Genomic DNA, 24,738 nt, shown 5'->3' with positions numbered 1-24,738 from the left:
TTTGAACTTGTCTTTCTTCTGAAAACTTTTTCTCTGCTGTCCACAGATTTTCCGTTGGACGTTCATTTATTCTTTATTGAAAGCCTGGGTTGCGTACTTTCAAGTTGTAGGTAAGGTTCCCGAATATAGGTGAACGGTTAATCTAATTTTTGAGGATTGAGGGGCCAACTGGTCTAATTCAGTGTTGTGTCCGTTTTTGTTTCCCAGAGAGTGTTGGTCCTGATGAGAATCCCCGGTGAAGGGATTCGAAACGCGTAGACCTATCTTGACCTATCTTGACCTATCTTCGCCTTTGGCCAATCATCTGCTAAAACAACTAAAAAATAAGCGTTTAGAAGTACTGCAAGTGTTATTCGCTGATGGCCTGATGTTTTTTGTACATACAAGTGTGTAAATTGTTTGTTTTACTGTGTTTAGTCAGTATTTAGTGCATTTTGAGTGTTGTTGTCGTCTGATTGTTTGAGGTACGCTAGTGGTGTTGTCATTTATATGTGTCTATGTAGTGTAAATATTTGGAATGTATCTTTTGTAATTCTTTGTATTTTCTGATTATTTGTGAAATGCTTTAATCACTTCAATATAACCGTGCAAAATAATAAGAAAAATTTGCATAAAAATATTTTTGATTAAAATCAACCAAAAAATGGAAAAAATGGATATGTTTAATTCAGTTCATTTGTAAAAATCTTTTCGAAAGTCTAGTGCAGCATTGGCACTCTCTTTGTTTTGTTTAGTTTTCATCCACCAATAGCAGCACGACTCACACCAACCGACCTATCGCAGCGCGACACCTTCTGACGTCACGCTTCCTCCGCTCGCAGCAGTTCCACTCCTTCACAATTCACATCACACCCTTGCATTCGTCCCATTCACATGCTGAAGTAATTATATGTCCACGAAACAACCGGACAATCACTTCTCTGACCGCCTCTGGCAGTCTCTCTCGAAATTGTCGACCTCAACTGGCAACTGTCTTTCTGCGAAACGACCGGACAATCGCCTCAACTGATAGATTTCAATCACTCAGTGTTCCACATACAACAACCCACGACCAGCGTCAGTTACTCATGCACTCGCACATTCGCTCCCCCTATCTCGGTCTGGGTAATCGATGATGTCTCACGACCCCCTTTCAATGGTCAACAACATCTACCTTGGGTGTCTTCTACACCCCAATCACTTAAGCTACTCGTCGAGCCTACGTTTACCCGGGCTGCGCACGCTCACAGCCTGATCTCACAATCACTCAACACTCACTCCAACTCCGCAAGACATCACACATTCAAATCAACACCGCAATCTACAAAACATCTCACCCTATTAATACTCACTCCTCCACGAACTGCTGCTATCCGCCACACTGCTACTCTCTATCAATCTCCATCAGTCGCCGCCGTCCGCCGCTCACCATCCGATGTGTCACCATCACTTGACTTCTATGGGCCTCTAAAATCTCTTATCTTGATCTAGATCTCCCCTCACTATCAGAGATAACCATCCTACTCTGCTACCAACTGATAGGACCGGATTCTTGCCTACCTGTTTCTCACCAAGAATCCTCTCAGGTCGCCAGGATCTTTTTATCTGCTAAATAATGTAGAGGGAAGGAAACCCAATTCTTAGTTCATAATCACCAGAATCAAATCTCATTTAGGAAGGACCACTGACTCCGAATCTAAAATTTGTAGGATTTTATTACAACCAAAGATAACTGCACATACAGGCACCTTCTCCGCTGAAAGAATCACCCGTAAATTCCAATGTACTCCCCTGTTGGCTTCTCGTACCATCCTAACTCCTAAAACAAAGACCTAGTCTCTCTAACGAGCTAAATGTCCTTGCACCTGCAACAAAAACATGGGAACGAAAAACTTTTCTCTTCTCTAAGATTTTCCATCATCCTGAAACCCAAAGCCTTTACCAAGGGAAATCATTTTCGGCCTACAATGTTAGCTAACATAAGAAATGAACAGCCCTTTCTCTTTAAACATATATGCGATCAGGCCTTTACACTGTTAAGCACATTACTAAATCACACATTAAGCATTAGTTCATTATTCTTTTAAACGTAAATAAGCAACCTACACGTGCAACTTTAACATAGCACACGTTAACCTAACACATTGCATTACATAAAAACCAACCATTATACATTTACTAAGATACATTTGCAATGCTCTACGACATTATTCTTTGTGAAAATCATGGTTACATTTCCAATCACACCTATGTTAAACGATTCTAATAATACAATTTCTATGTCACATCTAAACTAATTTGAATAATATGTGGGTGCGGACTAACGGTGAATATGATGCACCCCTACAAATTTCAGAATAACGTGGCGCTCTAGCACTCCTATTGTCTGACACAACAAATTGTGGCGTTCCCATCTGCATAGTGTCACTAGTGTCTGTGCTCACTGCTTGCCTAGTGCTGGAATGCTGTGGTGTTGCCTCCTCTAGCGCTTTATCCAAACCTCCCCCTGCTTCCATGTGTGACCTAGCAGCGTCTGTTACCTCCGCTCTGCTGGGGACTTTACCCCCTACCTTATTTCTGGAGAAGACCCTAGAGAGCCTGAAGAAGTTCCAGGAGAATCCGATATCGTAGGAGAAAACTTCTGGGACGGCAGAGCGACTTGTGAGCTCATAATGCTTATTTCCCCCCTTACTTTTTGGTTAGTTCTTCCTCTCCTGGCTGCCAAAATACTGGACTGTGCTGCTCGTCGCCTAGCCTTCTGAGTTCGCGATGGGGGAGTGGGGATCATGGCTAGAGCTCCTGCTCGTGTTGTTTACCCTCTCAGGATCATCTGCCGCATAGCTCGCAGGCCTAGCCCTTAATTATCTTCCCTAAACCTGGTCTGTAGCTCACTATTCCACGTAGGACACCTCGTCGTATGGACAGGTAGCTGGTTTGTACCCGGAACACAATGAGCATCCGTCCACCAGAAAGTCGTTTATAACCAGCGCACACGGGAGACAACTGGAGGGCAGCTATAGGACAACTGGCCAGTCAATAGCAGCAAGCAAGCAAGCACATAGTATAATCAGGCGAGATGTAGTCATGCGCTGGAACTCCCGAGGGATTTATAAATATGAACAGCTCACCGTCCCAGGTTGATGAGCCCAGCACCACTCCGTATCTACTTACAGCCTTGGTTCCCCCCCCCGTGTCTCTCCACACCTCTCGGTCTCCACTAGCCCAGAGTTCTGCTCACTCAGCATACTCCGCTCCAGTGCTTTAAATGGTGGAAAAATAGTGCAGGTACTCATTTAAATGTGGCAAGTGGGCGGGGCTTGGGGCGGGGCTTAGAAGTCATGCCGATACTTCTTGACTTCTATACTACTTGCAGCACATACCAAAACACATGAGAAATGTCTTTCAATAAACAAAGAAGGTTTGTTTACTCATTACACAAGGAAAGCCAAACGCTGTGATATTTTAACATTTCTTTGTTTTTTAATATGTGCAACATCAATACTGTTAATTGCTGTTGCTTAGCACAATACTATATATTCTAGAGCAACACAGAAAGAAACAAGCAGACGTGCACACACAAGCATTCCACACATTTCCTTTGATATACCTTCCATGAGTGTCTATATTCTCGCCCCCTTTCTCTCGTATTTTTCTCACACAAAAACAATCACAGGCAAGCAGACAGGGATAAGCAGACACTTAACAAAAGAGTCAGGTGGGATTAAAGCTATTTGAACCTGGTTACCTCCCATGGCTTTCTGAATAGCGTTGTCACCGGGCTGCCTCGATTTCTGTGTTTGCAACACAGCGTGATGGTGAACACACCGACGGTATGCAGATGAGCCCAAGCTGAACAGTTAAGCGGGGGCTCGGCTCAGGTCTACAGAAGTGCCTGGGCTGTCACAGACCGGCCGCCAGCACCAGCGTTTCATGAGTACCGGTACTCTCCTCAGCAGTAGAAAAGTGCCGGTACTCAGAGAGATAAAAATAAGAAGTGCCGGTACTCAGTACCGGTGAGTACCGGCCCATTTAAAGCACTGCTCAGCTCAATATCGCAGTGCTGCAGTGCCGCATGCCCCCACAACTACACCGCTCACTGCTGACTGCTCACTGCCCTCGCCTCTTCGCCATCGCAGTCCGTCTCTGCCTTCGCATTCGTCTATCAGCTTCAGTTGGCTCTGCGTGCGTGCTCGTATCTCACTACCGCATCTCCGTGGCGGGCGGCTCCACCCGGAGCTTGCGTCTCCGCGTCTCCGCGTCTCCAAGTCCCTAACCACGAAAAACAGCAGGGAGCAACACGCAGCTTGTGTCCTCCGCTGCCTCAGAGCCGCTCCACGCCACTCGTCTCTGCAACTCCGATGCTAACGGTGCAGCACATCACACCCTCACCACGGCCAGGCGTGAACTCTGGACATGCCCCGGAAGCCAAAGGAGAAAGGAAGGGGGAGGAGCGGCGTGCCTCAGCAACAGCAGGACATCGGGCTAGCGTGCCGCCAGGCATGAGGGTGTTAATGTGACACCTGGTCTCACTCCCAAACTCGTGAAGAGCCGCTACTCAGCTTTGCCTGATGCACCCTGAATTTCCTAGTCCATCGACGACAGTGCAACAAGTTGAGGACTTCAAGGAGATCATGCTGCATATTTTTGGCATGCTTCCGGCTCCTTCTGGGACACATCTCGTCCTAGAGGATCCACAGGAGCCCCTTGTCTCACTTCTGCCAGGATTGCCCTCAGCATCATCTGTGCCTCTTGAATCCACTTCAGGTTCAGCACCATCTTTGATGCTGACTTCAAACCCGGTGCTAATTCCTGCAATGCCGTCACTATAAGAGTAAGCGCACCATATAGTGTTCTTTGACTCTAAGTTGAACTTGTCTCAACCTCGCTGCACCCCTACCAGAATCCAACCTACTGGAATTCCTTTTGATTCTGACACCCTACTTTTACCACGCAGCCCTGCACACACACACTGCATCAAACAGGATGTTAGTTGTCCTTCAGGAGCTAGCTTCCAAGCCACTCATCAGCTTTGTTTTGCCGTGGCAGCCTCCCTTGCCCAGGCCGTTGATCTCTTGCAGCAGGAATCAGGCCCATACTGCAACACTACAGTCTTGGTTAGCTATCTTCAACCACCCACCATCTTGTGTGTAGACATACCTGGAGGCGACAGGGCCAGGCCAATCCCTTCTCCATGCCGCAGAGTCTGTCAGTCTCCTCCACCTGCCTATTTTTTAGTCTTGACTGCCTTCATAGGCACCCTTCCAGACCACACTCTCTTCTTCCTTTGATGCCCACTCTGGGCTTGCTGCTGGAAGTGGTCTACTGTCCCAGTGTTGCAGCCACACAGCAGCCAGCAGCCACCAGCAATCATCCTAGGTGCAAAACCGTGGGTGGGAAAATAGGGGATCAGTGGGGCCAGGCAGTCTCCTCGATATGCCACAGGCTCCTTCAGTATCATCAGTAGCATTACTCTGGCATTATTTAGGGAGCCCACTGAGTTAGTTACAGTGGTTTGGTTGGTTGGGTGCTGGATTCCTCCAGATCATGGCTGGGGTCTTAGAAGCTTATTGTCAGTACTTATCATCGGCCATCTTGCAAGGTCAGGCCCCCATCACATTTAACTTTATATTTCTATCTGCCTGTCACTTCATCTGTCACTACTCTATTTGTGTCATCATCATCTTTTTATCTCACTCCGTGTCTCATTACTTCTATCCCTCTTTGTGCCATTCTCTGTCTTTCTTGCTGGTCCTCTGTGTTTTCCTTTCTCTTGCTACCGCTGCCATCCATCCTTTGTCTTCTCAATGTAGGAACCGGGCATGGCTTACAATTCCTCCCAGTATCTATAGGGATAGGAGTAATGCATGCAGCAATTACAAGAGTATTAAGCATGATTGGAAGCACTTCGAGAAGTCCTGTTTTCCACTGTTCCCCTCCAATAGGTATCCTATTGAGCAGTTTTCTGATGAATTTCCAGCTACAGTCAAAGTGGATACTCTCATGGTAGGGTTATTCACTCAGTGTAATGTAATTTCTGAAAATGCCTCCCCACCACATTCAGTGGATAAAAAAGTGGATGTGGCAATTAAAAGATCATATGCTGCATCTAATTTTGTGATGCGTAAGACTTTCAGTCTCTGGCAGGTCGCATGTCAGAGAGTCTAGACTGCATGACCCTTCTGAGTCTGATGGAGCAGCAAGTTCGATTCTTATCAGTTGTGTCCTTTGACAATCTGTGTTCTTCGTCAGCAGCATCAGGAACAGCAATTTCAACTCGCCGTCATTCTTGGATGCAATCCTGTAAGGCAGATCTATCTAAAAAATTAGTGTTTATGAAATTACCCTTTGATAGCTCCAGGCTGCTTGGTCAACAGTTGGAGAACATGATCAAAAAGACAACCGTGAATAAAAATGTGGTTACTGCTGTTAAAGCATTCATCAGGGAAGAGCTGTCCCACCCTTTCGAGATAGAGTTCATGGCCGGTAATGCCCCTAACTCTGACAATCCCGACTCGAGCTCCCAGCTCCTCGAATGCAAATCCTCCTAAAGCATGACTATGAACTGTATGTTCCAGTAGAGGTTCATTTGAAGAATTTCAAAACAATATGGACCACCACCGTCCCGGATGGCAGAGCAGTCAAGGTAGTTTCAGAAAGGTTATTGACTGGACTTTATGGAGGTTCCTTCAGGTTATTTCAGAATGACTCCTCTACTCAAGGATTCCATAAGATGGCAGGCGCTGCAGGACGGGGTCTAAAGCTGCTTCTCAAGAATGCTATTATCTGGGTCCCTCTCCAGCACTCAATTCTAAGTTCAATGCTAAGTGCAGTAGCCCCCACAGGACTTTCATCCGGTATTAGATTTGAAAAGCCTCAACAAACACCTGGTTCATCCTTCTTTCAAAATGACAACATTGCAGAGCATAATCCCACTGCTGAAACAGGGAATTTCTAATGTCTCTGGATATGCTAGATGCCTACCTAAATGTTCCAATCTTCTACGACCATCACAAGTTTCTATGCTTTACAATTGGAGCTCATCGTTACCAGTTTTGAGTCCTGCCATTTGGATTCCCTTGGGCGCAAGAGTTTTTAGAAAGCTTTTGGCTACTTTGGTGGATATTCTTCATACTAAAAGTATCTATTTTATACTCCTGTGATATTGTCTATCGTCTTTGAAAAAGAAGAACTTATTAACCAATCATCCAGACAGAAGTATATCATGTCCTTCTGAGTCATGGCTTCCTGATCAATCTCACGAAATCCAGTCTCTAACCGTGCAGAAACCTCAATTAATCGGGGCTTGGTTTTACATAGATATAGAAGTGTTTCTTTTCCAGGACAGGTTGAGCAGACTGTTTTGGCACCTTACAGACCTCGTTTAGAAGACTCAAGCATTGGCTTGCTTATAGGTGTGAAGCAAGGTGGAGATTGCTGCCTTGGAGCCAGTTGCATCTTTATTCATTAGTCTACCATCTCTTAAGCTGCTGGATTCCTCTTTCCCAAGATTTCACGGCTTTGATTCCAGTCTCTTCACTGATCAGGTTAGCGCTCCTGTAGTGCTCAGTGCCAGGGAACTTGCATAAGGGGTTCCAGTTGAAACAGCCCAGTTCTCTAGTCAGTCCAACAGATGCCAGCAAAAAAGGGTGGGGGATAGTCTTCTGGGAGATCAAAGGACGGGGAATGTGATCCATTTTAGATGCTCAGAATTAATCCAGTAGCAAGGAATTGGCTGCAGCAAGAGCCGTTCTTCTTTGGATACTGCCTTTGATCAAAAATCAAGCAGTCTGCATTCATACAGATAATCAGATTGTGAGGGCATTTATCAACAATTAGGAAGTCCCTTCTCTTTATCTGCTGGCCAAGGAGATATGCTCCTCGGCAGAGGTCAATCTCCTCTCTCTCCAAGCAGTTTATTTTCCTGGTCTTTCAGGAGGTGGTTCAGAGGTTCTCCCTCCATGGTTAGATCTATTTACCACAAAGGTGAATTCTCTGCTACCTCCCGTCTGTTCCCTAATCCCAACCAGGGAAGTCTTGGCAATAGAAGCTTTGTCATTGTGGTGGCCTCGAGGTCTCCTGTAGTGCTTCCGCCTTTCCCCTTAATACCCAGGGTACTGCAGAAAATTTGGCAGGATCTGGCCATGGTCCCGGTAGTAGTCCTGGGTTGGGCAAGTAGGCCATGGTTTCCACTTTTATGGCAGGCAGCCATCGTTCCTCCTTGAACTATTCCCTTCTAGCTCTCTCCCATGAGGCTCTCTCTCTAGAGTCACTCAGCAGGTTGAATCTGGGGGTTTGGCCGCCTCTCTCTTTATTTCCAATAAGGAGCTTTAGAGGGCAAAAATGTGCCAAGACACCCTCCACTCAACAACTATTCTTACAACAAAGACCTGGCACATCCGGGCACTTAATCTAAATATATAAAGGACTGGAAAAAAGGGGAAGATATTTTTATCAAAATCCCCAGCAAACTATTGCATACTATAGTCCAATCCTGTGCGCCCACTAATCTTAAAAAAGCTTAAAAAAAGTAGTCAGTCAGTCCTCTCATATTAACACATACCCCCGATTTCAAGTATGTATGTGGAAAAAAGTGTAGAGAAAAGAGAAAGTATCTCACGTGCGCACCACCAGAGGAGCTACTGGCAGGTTCTCACCAGCTTGCCCACGTTTGTATCATCATTGATAACTTTCTCAAAAGAAGAAGTGATGTGTTCAGTGAAAAAGGAAGTGAAAAAGAAATTATGAACCCCAGTGAAAGAAAATGAGACAGAAGTCGTCTCTATTTAAAAATGGACTACACTCACAGACACTGTTCACCTTTTGTTCCGACCTGTGAGTCTGTACCAGATTAAAAACACAGCATGTTGTAGACCACTTTAGTGATGGCCAACATGTTTCATTGCCAATTTCTTTTACGACAAATTCGTGAGGGCAGACAAGGTCAACAATCACCTCCCTGGACAGAAAACATCAAAAAAGAGTGACTGCCAGACCCACAGAGACAAAAGAAAAATATTTAAAAGAGTTATATTCATCTTCAGCCTCTCTTCAGTACAGGTTATGATCAAAGAATACGGACACGTGGATCAACACTAACCACAAGTCCCGTATTCCATCACATGATATTTACCTAGTAGGAGCTATGGGCCCACATACCAGCTCCCACCACGTCAAGGGATGTATATCTTATACCATTTTCATCTCTTCAAAGAGCACTTTCGTTGCCAAGTATTTTTATCTGTGGAAAAAGAATTTTTATTGAACATTAACCATTACGTCTCTCATGTAACACGATCAGTGATACACTCAATCCCATGTCACATGGTCGATTAACTCAAGTATCCACCCTGTCACATGCTGCAGATGCGTGGATTTTCTTATTTAAAAACTACATTACAGTCCCACACAATATGACAGTTAGTGGTTTACATCATAAAAGAGTTAAGTCTCAACGTCAAGTACAAATGTACAGAGCTCCGCAGACTTTAACCAACTAAATGCCACAGCTATCTTCAAACCAAATCTCCTCATCTGACCACACTGACTGCTCACTCGCCAATGGTCTTCTTAATCGTCAAAGGGGCTTTCATGGTAACTAGACCCTGCCTAGCATAATCTAAAAAGATTCATGCTGAATTCACACAAGGAATTTAAGACTCGCACAGTTTATCATTCCGTCGTCTCATTAGCTCTATAACTTATATCCAGAAACTTAAGCAACCATTCTGCCTTGATCAATACATGAAGACCATTCATGCCCAATTAGAAGTACACACTATTCCTGTCACGCATACTCTTACCGCTCCCCAGGGACTTCAGGCGGTAAATCAACCCGGCAGCAACTCCGCCGACCTGCGATCGTCTATTAAAAAGTCCCGCGTTCTCATCTTGCGGTTACTCAGAACACGTGACTTCCTTCCAAAGCTCAATACTTTTTAAGAGAAAAGCTCGCGCCATCTTAGAACGGCAAAGGTGTATTAAAAACGTAAAAAAATCAATACACCTCCTGCCTACTACTCAATACAAAAGACTCATACTTTGATATGGCAATCGATTTGAGTGTCACGGAAACATTCACCGCGAGTGTAAGCAATTACCTAGTACCCTCTCATGGTTATCATAATCACGTGACCACCGTTCATAACTCATTGTTACTTAAGCAAAAACGAGCGCCATCTTAGAGTGGCACAGACGTATTAAAACAAGGTTGAGTAGCTAATACACATAATGCCTGATATTGCAAACAACAAAACAGTATTTCAATATAGCGGTACCTTTGGATGTCAACCCAAGCAAAAAGTCATCCAATGTCAGTCCAGGAGTGGCAGTGAAAAAAATTGTTCACCAGATTAACATGCACAAATTAAGGCAACCATCAATCCTGGATGATATTATCGCACCAAGCTCAAAAGCTACCACTACTGCTACAACAGTTACAAGGATACAGTTGATTCTAGATGGCACTCATCTACTAATCCTATTCCACTCACTCTGATCATTGAGGCCATGTTGGTCTACCTTCTCAATGATGATACAAACGTGGGCACGTGAGATACTTTCTCTTTTCTCGACACTTTTTTTCACATACATACTTGAAATCGGGGGTATGTGTTAATATGAGATGACTGACTGACTACTTTTTTCTTCTTTTCAAGCTTTTTTAAGATTAGTGGGCGTACAGGATTGGACTATAGTATGCAATAGTTGGCTGGGGATTTTGATAAAAATATCTTCCCCTTTTTTCCTGTCCTTTATATATTTAGATTAAGTGCCCGGATGTGCCAGATCTTTGTTGTAAGAATAGAAATGCCTCTCTCTTTATCACAGGTAGATCTGCCAAAGGAATTGCAATCTGATGGGCTTCATTTAAAGGGGCATCACTGAGGGACATTTGCTGTACGGCCACATGGACGATCCCTCATTCTTTCTTTTCGCATTATAGGATTCAGTTGGGGGAAGGTTTTTCTTTTTCATTTGGCTCTTTCATGGGATTGTAACACTGTTGTTCTAATTAAACTCACTTGCAGTTATACTGCACTATCGTGTTTCGGCATGTTTAATCAATCTGTGTTGCTTGGGTATTTCTACAGGTAAGGAATGGATCAAGGAAGATGGAATAGGAGGTAATGCACCGTTTACTTACTGGTAATCTTCATTAGTCCAAGTCTTTTCCGATACGTTCCTTGATTTGCCACCCTCCCTTCCACATTGATTATAGTGCTTCATATTTTTGTTTCTTGTCTGCTTGGTAATAACAGAAAGTGATGTGAGGCTGCTTCCCCATTGTAGTGGCACCTGAGTAATTGTGGCCACATTGGGAGAAATGTTTTGAGTTAGCTAGGTAATAAGGTCTGCGTGGAGGTGATGTTATCTCACAGGTAAGGACTGTATCAGGGAAGACTGAATATTACTGGTAATTAACTGGTGCATTACTTCCGTCCGTCTTTCTGTCTGTCTGTCTGTCCTTCTGGCTGGTCCTCTGTGTTTTCCTAACTGTCCCCTTCACCCATCTTTTGTCTTTTCTGTATAAGCACCGTGTTTGGCTCAGAATCTATCCCGGCATCTATGGGGACAGGAGTATGTTTTGTGTTCAAACTGACACAAGATCTGAAGGAACAGGAGTGCGTTCTGGTCACATCCTGACCCCGAATGTGCGGGAACAGCAGCCTCAGGCAATTAAGATTGCTGTTACAAAGGGGTGGTCTTCCATTCAACCTATTTAGGTTTGCAGTTAATTTTCATAACCTTTATAGAAAGTTTTTATCGCTAGTAGGTTGTGAGGGTAGGCTATATAAAGAACAGGAAAATATTTTGATGTATTGTAACTAGGTAGGTTATTAGGCAGCAAAAGATAAACCAATTGAAAGGAGATGTAGACTTTCAGTGACCACTTTACATATATTATACATACGTTCACAGTTGTTTAGTTTAAAACTATTCTCCTACTTAATGTTGTTGGAGTTTTGAACATCTTCAAATTAACCTTTCGTTCTAGATTAGTATGTCAATATGTTTTTCTGGATAAGCAAGCTACGGACTAGCTATTTTCATCAGGAGGTTTTGAGGGTAGGATACCTAAACTTGCTGTCAAATACTTATATAATAAGGCAGCAAAAGGTGAAACATTTGAAAGGGATGTAGGCTCGAAACAGTTGAGCAAACATTTGATGAACAGTTTTTAGCCTGGGATCTGCAATTTGTGGTAACTTTTCAGATGTTACACCTGTAGTTCATTATTTTGAACCTAATTCTCTCAAAGGAGCAAAAGCCACTAAACCTATAAATGTAGCCTTTGCTCTCCATCAAATGCCAATTATTTTTAAATCTAGGCCCAGAATAAGCTTGGTGTGTATTTACTATGTGGTTTGTGGGTTGCCTCCATTTGTGTGCATTCCTTAAATTCTGAATAATCTGCCCCAAGAACATGGAGGCACGACAAGGTCTGAACATGCCATTAAGTTCAGGTTTAGTACAGTGCCTGGTATTGGACAATCCAAGAGCATGGGAGCAATTGTATTAAAAACCACTGATTCAGTTTTCACTTATGGTCCTGCCCTGCCCTCTCCACCCACTGGACACAGATGGCAATCATACTAGGGGAGGTGGTTGGGGGGCATGCATGGACTATGGCAAAAGGATGCCTACTAGGCCTGTACCCAAACCCTAAGGGTTACAATGTACAAACTAAGTTTATGGACCTGGTGCTCATATTGGCGAAACGCCTTATCACTAGGCGCTGGAAGTCGGCGCATCCACCTGCATTGCTAGCCTGGAGGGAGAGGTGGGGACTCGATGAAAGCGGGGCGCTGCACAGAGATGAACGCTGTGGGCTGCATAAGGTAACAATTGCCATGTCCTGGGATCTACTACTGGAAACCTTCAAATTACTGGACGTAGATTCACTCTCATTGCACGCAGACGAAGCATAGGGAGCCACGCCTGAGAGTTAGTGCTGTCCCGAGCCGCACGGAGAGCTATGCTCCGGATCCAATACAGTACTGGGGCCACGAGATGGCATTGATGCCTGAATACGATTGCCCACCTTCTGGACATTGCACGCCAGAGTTTATACGCCATGACAGCTACCATGATCGTACAGTGATGACTAGATCGGAATTTCCCCTCCATTCTATTTTGCTGCTGTCTATTACTGGGAATGCACCCTCTTAGTTGGTGGGTGTGGGACGGAGTTTGTTGATATTCTATGGTAACAGATACACACAATATATGGTTACTGTATTGTTCTCTTGGCCATCTGCAGCATTGAACCAGATCCACTTTTATATAATACAATCCTTAAGATGTGTTCCTCTGTATTTATTTATTTGCAGAGTTTTATATAGCGCTGGCTAGACCCGGAGGTATCAGAGCGCTTTACATGAGGATCAGCGAGTTACAAGTTAACAAAATTACCAACAGTTACAGGAGCCAAGTATAACAAATGGAAAACAGACAGTGTTACACAATAACATGAGTTACTAGCGAATAGCATAAACAAAATACACGACTAAGAAGCAAAGAAGGAAGAGGGAGGAAGGTAAAAAGGGGTAGGGAAAGCAGATCGGGTCAAGCAGACCGGCAAGGGGGAAAGTGTTTCAGGGGATGTATTCGTCGGAGGGCGGGGGAGGAAAGGAGACACAGCGTAGAGACGAGGGAAAACCATGTCCAATGTATGGCTGGGTTGGTGATGGCCGAGGGGATGAAACGGAGCCTAATCTCCTCTATAGCTGAAAAAACAGCTCCACCGGGCAGCGGCCATGATTGTTCGGGCTCCGCGGTTAGCAAAATTCACGGTCCATCGTAAGATCACAAACCAAAATTGCGGTAATTGGTGAGTTGAAGGGCCGCCGTCCATATAACCTCAGGTGAGTTCGAAGGTTCAAGGAGAGGGTATAACTCAGGATTAGAGCCGGAAAGGAGTTCCCTAGCCATGGAGCTCTCGGCCGGAGCTCCTCACGTGTCAGCCATCTTGACCATGGGAGTCTGCAGGTGCCTGGATGGTCCACTGTGAGAAGAGCAAACACTCAAGCTCCTGGGCGTGACCGTGCTCCGGGGCTTGACCTCGGCGCACAGTGAGGGACCCCCAGCACCGAACAAAAGCAACCGGCCCAGCCCGATGTTCAGCCACGAGGCCGCCTTCAAAGCCCGAGTCCGCCTGACCTCCACCATTTTAGGATCAGGCAAACCAGGTCCCGGTCCTCGCCGCAGAGATATCCGTGCAGAGACCTCTCATCTGCCCCCAGGGTCAGAGCGGTGGGCAGCGTTATGCCTGAGGACCTCTCCCGCACTTTGTGGGGCGCAGGTTATACCCTCAGGAGCCCCACGGGAGCCTCGTGTTATCCGGCCGGGCATCTGCATCGAACACCCCCAGGCAACTTCTCGAGGCGGGATCGCCCTTCAGGTCGAGTCGGAGTCTTTCTTTTGTTCTTTTACTGGCACATACATGTATTTGCACATACATGTGCTATTTAAATCTGGTAAACTATTATTCTCATAAACTGTTAATCTCAGGTGGCCATTTTGTGATTGTGAATATTGTTGAATATTATGTTATGACCCCGGTCATCTGCTGGTCACGTTGCACAAATTGGTGACTTATAGATGTATGATACCTTTGGTTATTATTACAGATTCTTAACACCTTGCAGCCTGTTATCTGTGGCCGAGTAGAGACTTAGTTGATTGCATTAAATGGTAATTGCTTGCTTGATCTTGTGCTGTATGCACAAAGGTTTCCACTCTTGCACGTAGTATAATAATGTAACTGATGCCATTAACTCAGCGATTGGTTGTACTTAGGTGCGGCGTTGTCTATGTGCCTGTTTCTTAATAATGATAATACCAGCAAATGTAAAGTGCGCAGCTACCACAGACGAGGTGTCCCGGTGCTGGGGGGCCGTCAGGAAGATTAAGCGAGTTCTCTTCCAGGGGAATCCTCATCAAAGTCATAAGCACTAGAATATTCCCGCCCATGCAAGGGACCCCGCAAACACAATCATATATGTGACAAACATATATATATCTCCACATATATATACATATATATATCCAACCAACAGTGCCCTGATGTAGGACCGAGACAAAACGGAGTGGCTTTGACACCAGGAATTTATTAAAACCAGCATAGCAGTCCAAAGTTCAATAACATCCCAACGCCTTTCAAAGCCAGGGCGGCTTCTTCATCAGGGGAAAGTTGCAATGAAGTGGAGCTGCTGCATCGACGTGTACTTAACCACATGCATCAATTAATCACAAGTGTGTATTGGCAAAGCATGCTGGTACACGTAGTTCAATGTTCAAGCAATAATATTACCACAGTGGGCCTCCATTCATTTGCCACCAGTAAAAATCCATAATAAACCCAAGTGGGCATCCGGACAAACACCGCTGGTTTTTGCAGAAAATTCACTCCCCGTTTTACCTTGAATCCGAAGTGAGGTTTCTCCCATCACAAGGCCCCACAGCTAAGTGGTGTCAGGTTCCCTGCGGCCAGGCTGCCGCATATAAATCCAACCAACAGTGCCCTGATGTAGGAACGAGACAAAACGGAGTGGCTTTGACACCAGGAATTTATTATAACCAGCATAGCAGTCTAAAGTTCAATAACATCCCAACGCGTTTCAAAGCCAGGGCGGCTTCTTCATCAGGGGAAAGTTGCAATGAAGTGGAGCTGCTGCATCGACGTGTACTTAACCACATGCATCAATTAATCACAAGTGTGTATTGGCAAAGCATGCTGGTACACGTAGTTCAATGTACGAGCAATAATATTACCACAGTGGGCCTCCATTAAATTGCCACCATTAAAAATCCATAATAAACCGAAGTGGGCCTCCGGACAAACACCGTTGGTTTTTGCAGAAAATTCACTCCCCGTTTTACCTTGTACACGTCGATGCAGCAGCTCCACTTCATTGCAACTTTCCCCTGATGAAGAAGCCGCCCTGGCTTTGAAACGCGTTGGGATGTTATTGAACTTTGGACTGCTATGCTGGTTTTAATAAATTCCTGGTGTCAAAGCCACTCCGTTTTGTCTCGTTCCTACATCAGGGTACTGTTGGTTGGATATATATATATATATATATATATATATATAGATATAGATATAGATATATATATAGATGTGTATATATATATATATATATATATAGATATATCAAATGCAGCCTTTCATAACTAGAGCTGAATAATGCTGTAAGAGGACCCCCCTGTATATTATAAACAATATATTAAAAACAAGGGAAAAAACAACAGCAAAGCATGTTTGAAAACTGTTTTAATGCTTAGCATTTAGCACAATCCCTCAGATAGGACTGGAAGCATTGACAGCTCACAGGCTGCATTGCAGAAAACCACAGCCTAGAAAGGCTGAAAAGCTAACTCATAGCAAAATAGAAATAAACTGGCACCGTGCCTTTAAGGCAGCCATGACCCCTAGCTTCCCATCATGCCTCAGGGGTGACAGTTAGGTCAGTTGTTCTTTCCGGCTCCTTCAGACAGGACCCTGGTTACACAGCTCCACTTTTTTCCTGATTTTACTCAGAAATATTCTTCAATTTTCAGGAAACATTTATCTTACTTCGACGTTTTACATCTAGTCAAGTAAGGTGCTCACTTTTTCTGACTGATTTTGGCATTTTTTACCACTCAAAATGCCATCCCTTTTTGATCCCTGCCCTTCTTGTGGAAAAAAGGCGGCCAGATCAGACTCCCATGCAGTCTGTATTCTCTGTCTGCCTAAAGATCATGTTCCCAAGACTTGTCCTCATTGCCAGTCTCTCTCTAAAGAACTTTAAAAGACAGAGAGCGTATACGTCTTTATGGACTGGCAGAAAAGGCTTCCAGAGGCAGGTCACCGGTTAGAAATGGCTCTAAGAGGCCCAGGTCCTCTTCTAGAAGCAGGAATCCATCAGCGTCGGGCTCGGCGCTGAGAAAACAACCACCGGTGGGACATATATCCAAAAAACGACCTTCGACGGTGGGCTCACCGTCGAGAGAACGCAGACATGCAGGTACGTCACTACATTCAACGTCGACGTCGAAGAATCGGGAGCCTCCGCCATCGTCAACCCGGCGGCGAGGAGCTCAAGTCCACCGCCGATGTCAACTCGGCGACGATTGGCGTCGAAGAACAAAAGTCCTCCGCCATCGTCAACCCAGCGACGATCGGCGTCGAGGATCAGCAGCCCTCCGCCGTCGTCATCTAGATGTTCGGCGTCAAAAGCTGGAACCCTCCACCGTCGTCAATCCGACGATCGGCGTCGAGGGGAGAGAGTCCTCTGCCGTCGTCAACCCGGCGACGATCGACGTCGAGAACTAGAAGCCCTCCGCCGTCGTCAACCCGGCGACGATCGGCGTCAGGTAACAGAAGCCCTCCGCCGACATAAACCCGGCGACGATCGGCGTCGAAGACAAGAAGCCCTCCGCCGACGTCAACTCGGTGATGATCGGCGTCGAGGACCAGGAGCCCTCTGCCGTCGTCATCCCACCGACGATCGGCGTCGAGGCGAAGAACTCCTTCGGCGTCGTCGATCCAGCGACGCTCGACATCGAGACGCAGAAGTATCCTGGCGTCGTCGACGAGACATTTGACATTGAGACATTCGCCGTCGAAACACACTGAGTCGACGCCAAAATCGACCCCAGCACCTGGTCGAGTTTCGACGTCTAGAGGTCTAGATCGATGTCGAGAAGGGCTTCGTCAGAGCAGGTTATACGCTCGACGTCGAGAGGGTTCCGTGGTTTTGGTGACTGAGTCAGCGTCACGGCACTCATCCTCTCATTCCTCGAGACGTCCTTCAACGCATTCACCATCTGCGTCCCCAGAACATCATTCGGGGAGTTCGTGACAAAGATCTGTGTCACATCACAGAAGGGCTTCCCCTTCTGTTCACCTCTCTCCAAGATGGCTTTTACCAATCCATCACTGGAGTAAGGATCCGGTAGGAGCATCAAGAAGGGAGGAAGAATATACTAGTCCGATCCACAGATCTCCTCTACAAAGATTAGTGCAAGAGGTGGATAGATCGCCTTCAACTGCACGTCAACGTCGTACAGGAAGATCGCGAGAGCGCAGGCCTGCTACTTCCCATCACCAAAGAAGAAGGTCTCCTTCATGGTCCTCTTCCTCCACCCGCTCCTCTAAAAGAGACTATTCACCTACTCTATCGGACAGCCCTCAGTCGAGAGTGTCGCCGATAGATGATATTAACATGTATCATGAAGTGCTATAAAGAGGGGCTCAGAAGCTGAACATTGAAATGTCCACTGCTCCGGTCGCAACAACGGTGATCTTTGAGACGCTTCATCAGATATCTGCGTCTTGTCCGTTGCTGCCTCTGGTTCCTGGGCTTCTGGAACCAGTGATGGACATTTTCCTAACCCCCTCTGCGAGAATTAAAAAAAAAATACCGGCTGAGACAGACCTGTTTTTTTTTTTTAAACAGATCCGCCTGCAGATTCAGTTATCGTCGCAGCGGCACGAAAAACACACGCAGTCTCTGCACATTCGTTGGTCCCCCCTGACAAAGAGAGTAAGTCCCAGGATTCTTGGGGACAAAAGGTTTGAGGGTCTGCAGCGTCATCACTAAAAGTCTCCAGCGCAGCAGCCTTATTAGGACGCTACAACAGAGCCCTATGGGACTCCTTGGATCGTTTCAAGGAGAAGGTACCAAAGGAGGATCAAAAGGACTTTGAGGAAGTCATCACGGAAGGATCCCTTGTAGCTAACCAAATGATTAGCATGGCAGCGGATGGTGCCACACTATCGGCGCATTCTTATGCGCATGGCATTTGTGCTAGGGGGTCTGCCTGGTTAAGGCTAACGGCTCTCAAACCAGATGCGCAACAGAGGAGCCTTAACCTGCCTTTTTCTGGCTCCTCATTGTTTGGCACCCTTACAGATGAGGAGGTGGCTAGAATGAAAGCCGAATTAGACACTCTGAAGGCGGTGGGGTTAGAGAAGAAAAAATAATTCAGGCGAAGATACAGACCCAACCAGCGCAAGGGCTACCAACAGAGGGTTCAAACCCCTCAGTGGTCCCAAAACAAAAATCAAGGAAGGTCGCAGTTCCAAGGCCTAAAGTCAAACGGAGGTAGAGGAGGTCATCAGCAGCAGTCCTCTACCATGGCTAGATCAGCAGGGAAGCAATGAGCAAGAACTTCCTCTGGCTCCGTTGTGAACTCCAGTGGGAGGAAGTGTTTCACATCATCTGAAAGAGTGGTGCAACATAACAAGAGATCGTTGGGTGCTCAGCATACTGCGCAATGGATACGCACTACGTTTCCGTGTGTCTCCAAAGAACATCCCTCCAAAAAGATCTCGTCCTCGCCAGCTAAAGTTACTACGACTAGAACTGATGACCCTTCTGCAAAAAAAGGCCCTAGAGAAGGTTTCTCACTCTCGGCGGGGGAAGGGAATGTATTCCAGGTACTTTCTTGTGCCAAAAAGAGATCAAGAGCACAAGTTCAGACCTCTCCTGAACCTTCGATCGCTGAACAAAGTCACCTTGAAAGAGAAATTTTGCATGTTGGCGCTTCATCAAATATGTCCACATCTGCAAACAGGATATTGGATGTGTTCAGTGGATCTCCAGAATGCGCATTTCCACATACCTATAATTCCCCGTCATCGCAAATATCTGCGATTCGTGGTTGGCAGCACTCACTACCAGTTCAGGGTGTTGCCCTTCGGACTAAAATCTGCCCCACGAGTCTTTACCAAGTGCATGGTGGTGGTAGCGGCGGGTCTACACAGAAGGGGTCTGTTCGTTTATCCGTACTTGGACGATTGGCTCCTAAAAGGGCCATCCCATCAGCAAGTAAAGAGCGATTTCCAAATATGTCTCTCTCTACTCCGCAGGCTAGGTCTGCACGTGAATATAGAGAAATCGGTTCACCGGCCTACTCAGGTGATCCATTATTTGTGCTCCACTCTGGATACAAGCCTAGGAAGAGCGTTTCCTTCGGAGCAGAGACTTTCATCAATACAACAGAAGTGCAAAACTCTTCTACAGACAACTCGTCCAATGGTCCGGCAAGTGGCGCCTCTGCTAGGATCGATGGCTTCTTGCATATTTCTCATTCCCAACGCCAGGCTGAGAATGAGGCCCTTGCAACAGGACTTAGAGGACAAGTGGGACCAAACATCGGGTCACTGGGAAGATCGAATTGTGCTTTCGCAAGCGGCAAAGTCATCCATACGATGGTGGACTCAGCAAAACAACCGCGTAGTGGGAGTCCCCTTCCATCATCCAGTGCCAACACAGTCCTTGGTAACGGATGCATCTCTGCAAGGATGGGGAGCGCACATGGGTTGCCTACAGATGCAGGGACGATGGTCCATCAAGGAACAATCCTTCCATATAAACGTGCTGGAGCTGCAAGCGGTCCACCTAGCTCTGAAAGCTTTTCAGCCCTCAATCACATCCAACTCGATCCTGGTCCAAACAGACAACACGACCGCCATGTATTACCTCAACAAACAGGGTGGTACGCGCTCCCGGCCTCTATCATTGGAGGCTCAACCGATATGGCACTGGCTTCTAGCCCGAGACCTTTCCATCACAGCGGTGCATCTGCCAGGGGAGCAAAACGTGCGAGCAGATGCACTCAGTCGACACTTCGAAGATCAGCCAGACTGGGTGCTAAACGACGAGGTAGTGGCAGAAATTTTCCATCAGTGGTGGCAACCTTCCATAGATTTGTTTGCAGACGATCAAAACAAAAAATGCCACACCTTCACCTCCAGGTTCCACCGTCCAGGGACGAGGGGGAATGCTCCTTCGATGGATTGGTCCGGAATATTTGCATACGCCTTTCCTCCCCTGCCTCTGATCCCGAAGGTGGTATCCAAACTCATCAGGTCCAACATGTCAATGATCCTGATAGCCCCGGACTGGCCTCGTCAGTGGTGGTACCCGGACCTATTACAGCTGTCGGTGCACCCCCACAGGAGGCTTCCTTACAGATCGGACCTATTGACCAAGATGGACGGGAAGATTCTACATCTCAACCTTCCCTCACTGAACTTGGCAGCATGGCACCTGAGGTCCTGCAATATGGATATTTGAATTTACCGCAGGACTGTATGCATATACTAAAAGAGACCTTCCACAAGGGCATCATACTCCTTTAAGTGGAAAAGATTCTATTTATGGTGCACTCCTAATCATTTTAATCCTACCACAGGGCAGGAGGAAGTCATGCTCCCTTACCTGCTGTACTTGGCCAAATCAGGTTTAAAATATTCCTCGATCAGAGTACACTTAGCGGCCATTACGGCCTACAGAAAGTCTCCAAACCAGCCTTCCTTTTTTGAACTACAGGTGGTTAAGGATTTCCTACAGGGGTTGAAGAAAGTATGTCCCCCACGTTTGGTCTCCTTCTCCTCCTTGGGAGTTGAATCTAGTCCTCTCTAGGCTGATGGGTCCGCCTTTCGAACCCATCCATGAAGCCACGTTACAGCATTTGACATGGAAGACCGCTTTCTTAGTCGCGATAACATCAGCGCCCAGAGTAAGTGAAATCCAAGCGCTGTCTTCCAAAGAGCCCTATACTATTTTTCACCACAACAGAGTAGTCTTAAGGACTCGCCCTGCCTTTTTGCCAAAGGTTGTCTCTGATTTTCATGTTAATCAGTCAATTTCCCTACCGTCCTTTTTTCCCAATCCCGCTACTCCTGCGGAGAGGTCACTCCACTCCTTAGATCTTAAGAGAGTGCTCAAGTTCTATTTGGAGGGAACGAAGGACTTAAGGAAATCAGAGCAATTGTTTTTAAATTATGGTTCCATGAGGACAGGCTTCCCAGCTTCCAAAAGGTCTATTTCGAGATGGATAGTGTCCTGTATAAAATTGTCTTACCAGTTTGTAAAATAAACCCCTATTGTTGTCACCTAAAGCACACTCCACTAGGGGGAAAGCAGCTACAATAGCTTTCTTGCATGATGTTCCAATGGCAGAGATTTGCAAGGCAGCAACCAGGAGATCTGTACACACTTTCACAAGGCATTATTGTCTTGAATCCGATTCCAGGGCGGATACTCAAGTAGGCCAAGCCTTCTTGAGGAATCTGTTCAGATAATAAAATATCTGGGTTTTTCAAGTTTAGTCATCTGAGCTTGATTATTAATTGTTTTTTGTCCTTTGCCCGCAGTTGGAAGAGGTGAGGCTCGCTATTCTATTCTAGTGCTTATGACTATTGATGAGGATCCCCTGAAGGAGAAGGATTAGTTACTTAACTGTAATCCTAGTTCTCTTCCAGGGGTATCCTCATCAAAGTCATAAGCAACCCTCCCGCCTCCCCGGGCAAAGGAACCTTATTTTTGAGGAATTTTCAACTCTTTGTGTCATGGCTTTAAGTCACCGCAAAGAATAACTGACCTAACTGTCACCCCTGAGGCATGATGGGAAGCTAGGGATCATGGCTGCCTTAAAGGCACGGTGCCAGTTTATTTCTATGTTGCTATGAGTTAGCTTTTCAGTCTTTCTAGGCTGTGGTTTTCTGCAATGCAGCCTGTGAGCTGTCAATGCTTTCAGTCCTATCTGGGGGATTGTGCTAAATGCAAAGCATTAAAACAGTTTTCAAACATGCTTTGCTGTTGTTTTTTCCCTGGTTTTTAATATATTGTTTATAATATACAGGGGGGTCCTTACAGCATTATTCAGCTCTGGTTATGCAAGGCTGCATTTGCTTCTTTATTATATATATATATATATATATAATATATATATATATATATATATATATATATGTGTGTGTTTGTCACATATATGATTGTGTTTCCGGGGTCCCGCGCGTGGGCGGGAATATTCTAGTGCTTATAACTTGGATGAGGATACCCCTGGGAGAGAACTAGGATTACAGGTAAGTAACTAATCCCTACTGCCCAGAGTCACAAGGTGCTGGGCTAATCTGCTGCAGGCGACGGGGATCGAAGGGTGAGCCCCCGGGGTCCGGAGTCAGCCGCCCTGCCCTTTGCACCACACTTCTAAATTGTTACCTATAAAAACTCAATAAATCTGTTTTAAAAAAAAATACAGTTGTCACTTTGGTAATTTATACTTTTTTTTTCCACAGGAGTTAAACCTTTTGAATGCCTGACCTGTGGAGTGGCATGGGCAGATGCACGTTCACTGAAACGCCACGTGAGGACACATACTGGCGAACGACCATATGTCTGTCCGGTGTGCAATGATGCTTACATTGATGCTAGAACATTACGGAAACATATGACAAAGTGCCACAATGATTATGTACCTTGTAAAATTGTGCTTGAGAAAGACACACTTCAATTCCATAACCAAGGAACCCAAGTAGAGCATGCTATCCGCATGTTATCTGCGGATGTGCAACAACATGAATCCGAAATGGTCGCTGAAGAAATTGAGAGTGTATTGGTTTCAGAAGGGGGAACTCTTGAAGCGATTGAAGCCGTCACTGGCACAGAGGAATGCACAGCAGTATCCACTCTCTCTGACCAAAGCATTATGCAAGTAGTGAATTATGTATTGGCACAGAAACAAGGGATAAAAGTAGAGGCTTCCGAAACAGTGGATATTGTAGAAGGAGAGATGATCCAAGCTTCTGACAGTGAAAGAATGTTGTAACGGAAATGTAAACCGTAGAAAATAATTGTGTTGAGGTTTAAGCTTTGCAATAAAGCTAAACTTTGTTTGCTCCCTGTTAACAAGATGAATGATCGATCATGTGCAGGAATTGCAAAGTAAAACTGCATATGCAATTCTACTTCCAGCTGTAAGTTTTTGCAATGGGATGCGAAAGGGGAATTAACTTGGTCAATAAAGACAGTGACATTGTTAAATAAAACATGTTGATACTATAGATGTGGCCTCTAAATTTTTGGAGCTTCAGGACCATGGGAAGGTGGCCCTTTTCAAACATCAACCATGTCGCTCAAAACAACATTTTGAAATTTTATGGAAAAGCTGTTTAAAATCGTCAAACTTGATGAGAGATAAAGACTTTTCCAATGAAAAAAAGCATATGAACTAAGAGCAAGTATGTTTGAATGTACATTTTTGTACTCTGGTATTTTGAGTAGCGAACATGTTAATTGTCATGTCCGTCCTTTTGATTGATATGTGTAACCTTTTGAATAGTGAACATTCTGCAGCGACAAAGCATTTCAAGTGGTCTGCCTTACTCTAACAATGGAGCCAACTGCTTACTAGGGAAGTGATCAATAGTTAGAGATGTGTGATAGAAGGGCTAAGAGTGTGTTATTACCTAAAGTTAACAAAGAGATGTATGGATGTTAGCATTGCTTGAACAAAGCGGGAGGGATATTTAACCTGGTTGGGTCATATATGTTTGTAATCATATTACACAGCAGGACAAAATATTTGGAAGACTAATCATGGCATGAGTACTTTACAGCGCTATGCAAGTAGGGAGCTTAAAACAGTTTCAAGTGATCTATGGCCAAATTAACAGAGCTTCTAAATACATTCTCACAAAAGAGGACAATGTTCACTTGCAATATCTAATAGTACTTAAGCAAACCTGCTTAGGCAAAAAGCAGCAATCTGAGCTTGATAGGAACACTCCATTTTTAATCACGCATACCACATAATACCCATAACCGGATCTGTTCCAATTGCACATTTAATTATTTAAGGAGTATTATATAAACCACAGGAATTTACCATAGAAGCTCTTGTGGCTCTGTAGCGATACTTATATAGTCCAATTTAGTGACAAATGAAGACAGGTTATGGTCTGGAGAGCAGCCAAGTTTT

General features: G+C 45.3%; 1 protein-coding gene across 2 annotated transcripts in view; it reads left to right on the top strand.

The window, feature by feature from the left end:
• Nucleotides 1-23,821, top strand: part of ZBTB11 (zinc finger and BTB domain containing 11) — a 2,099,144-nt gene extending 2,075,323 nt beyond the window's left edge. For both annotated transcript variants that reach the window (XM_085622427.1, XM_085622426.1), the window contains one exon: nt 23,057-23,821. In XM_085622427.1, coding sequence (XP_085478553.1) covers nt 23,057-23,586 — 530 coding nt within the window. In that variant the 3' untranslated portion in view covers nt 23,587-23,821. The remainder of the gene's footprint in view (nt 1-23,056) is intronic.
• Nucleotides 23,822-24,738: the final 917 nt, after the last annotated feature.

The sequence above is a fragment of the Triturus cristatus genome, chromosome 8, assembly GCF_964204655.1.
Source record: "Triturus cristatus chromosome 8, aTriCri1.1, whole genome shotgun sequence".
Classification (NCBI taxonomy): Eukaryota; Metazoa; Chordata; class Amphibia; order Caudata; family Salamandridae; genus Triturus; species Triturus cristatus.
Note: the sequence above shows the minus strand (reverse complement) of the source record. Positions and strands in the feature narration are given on the sequence as shown.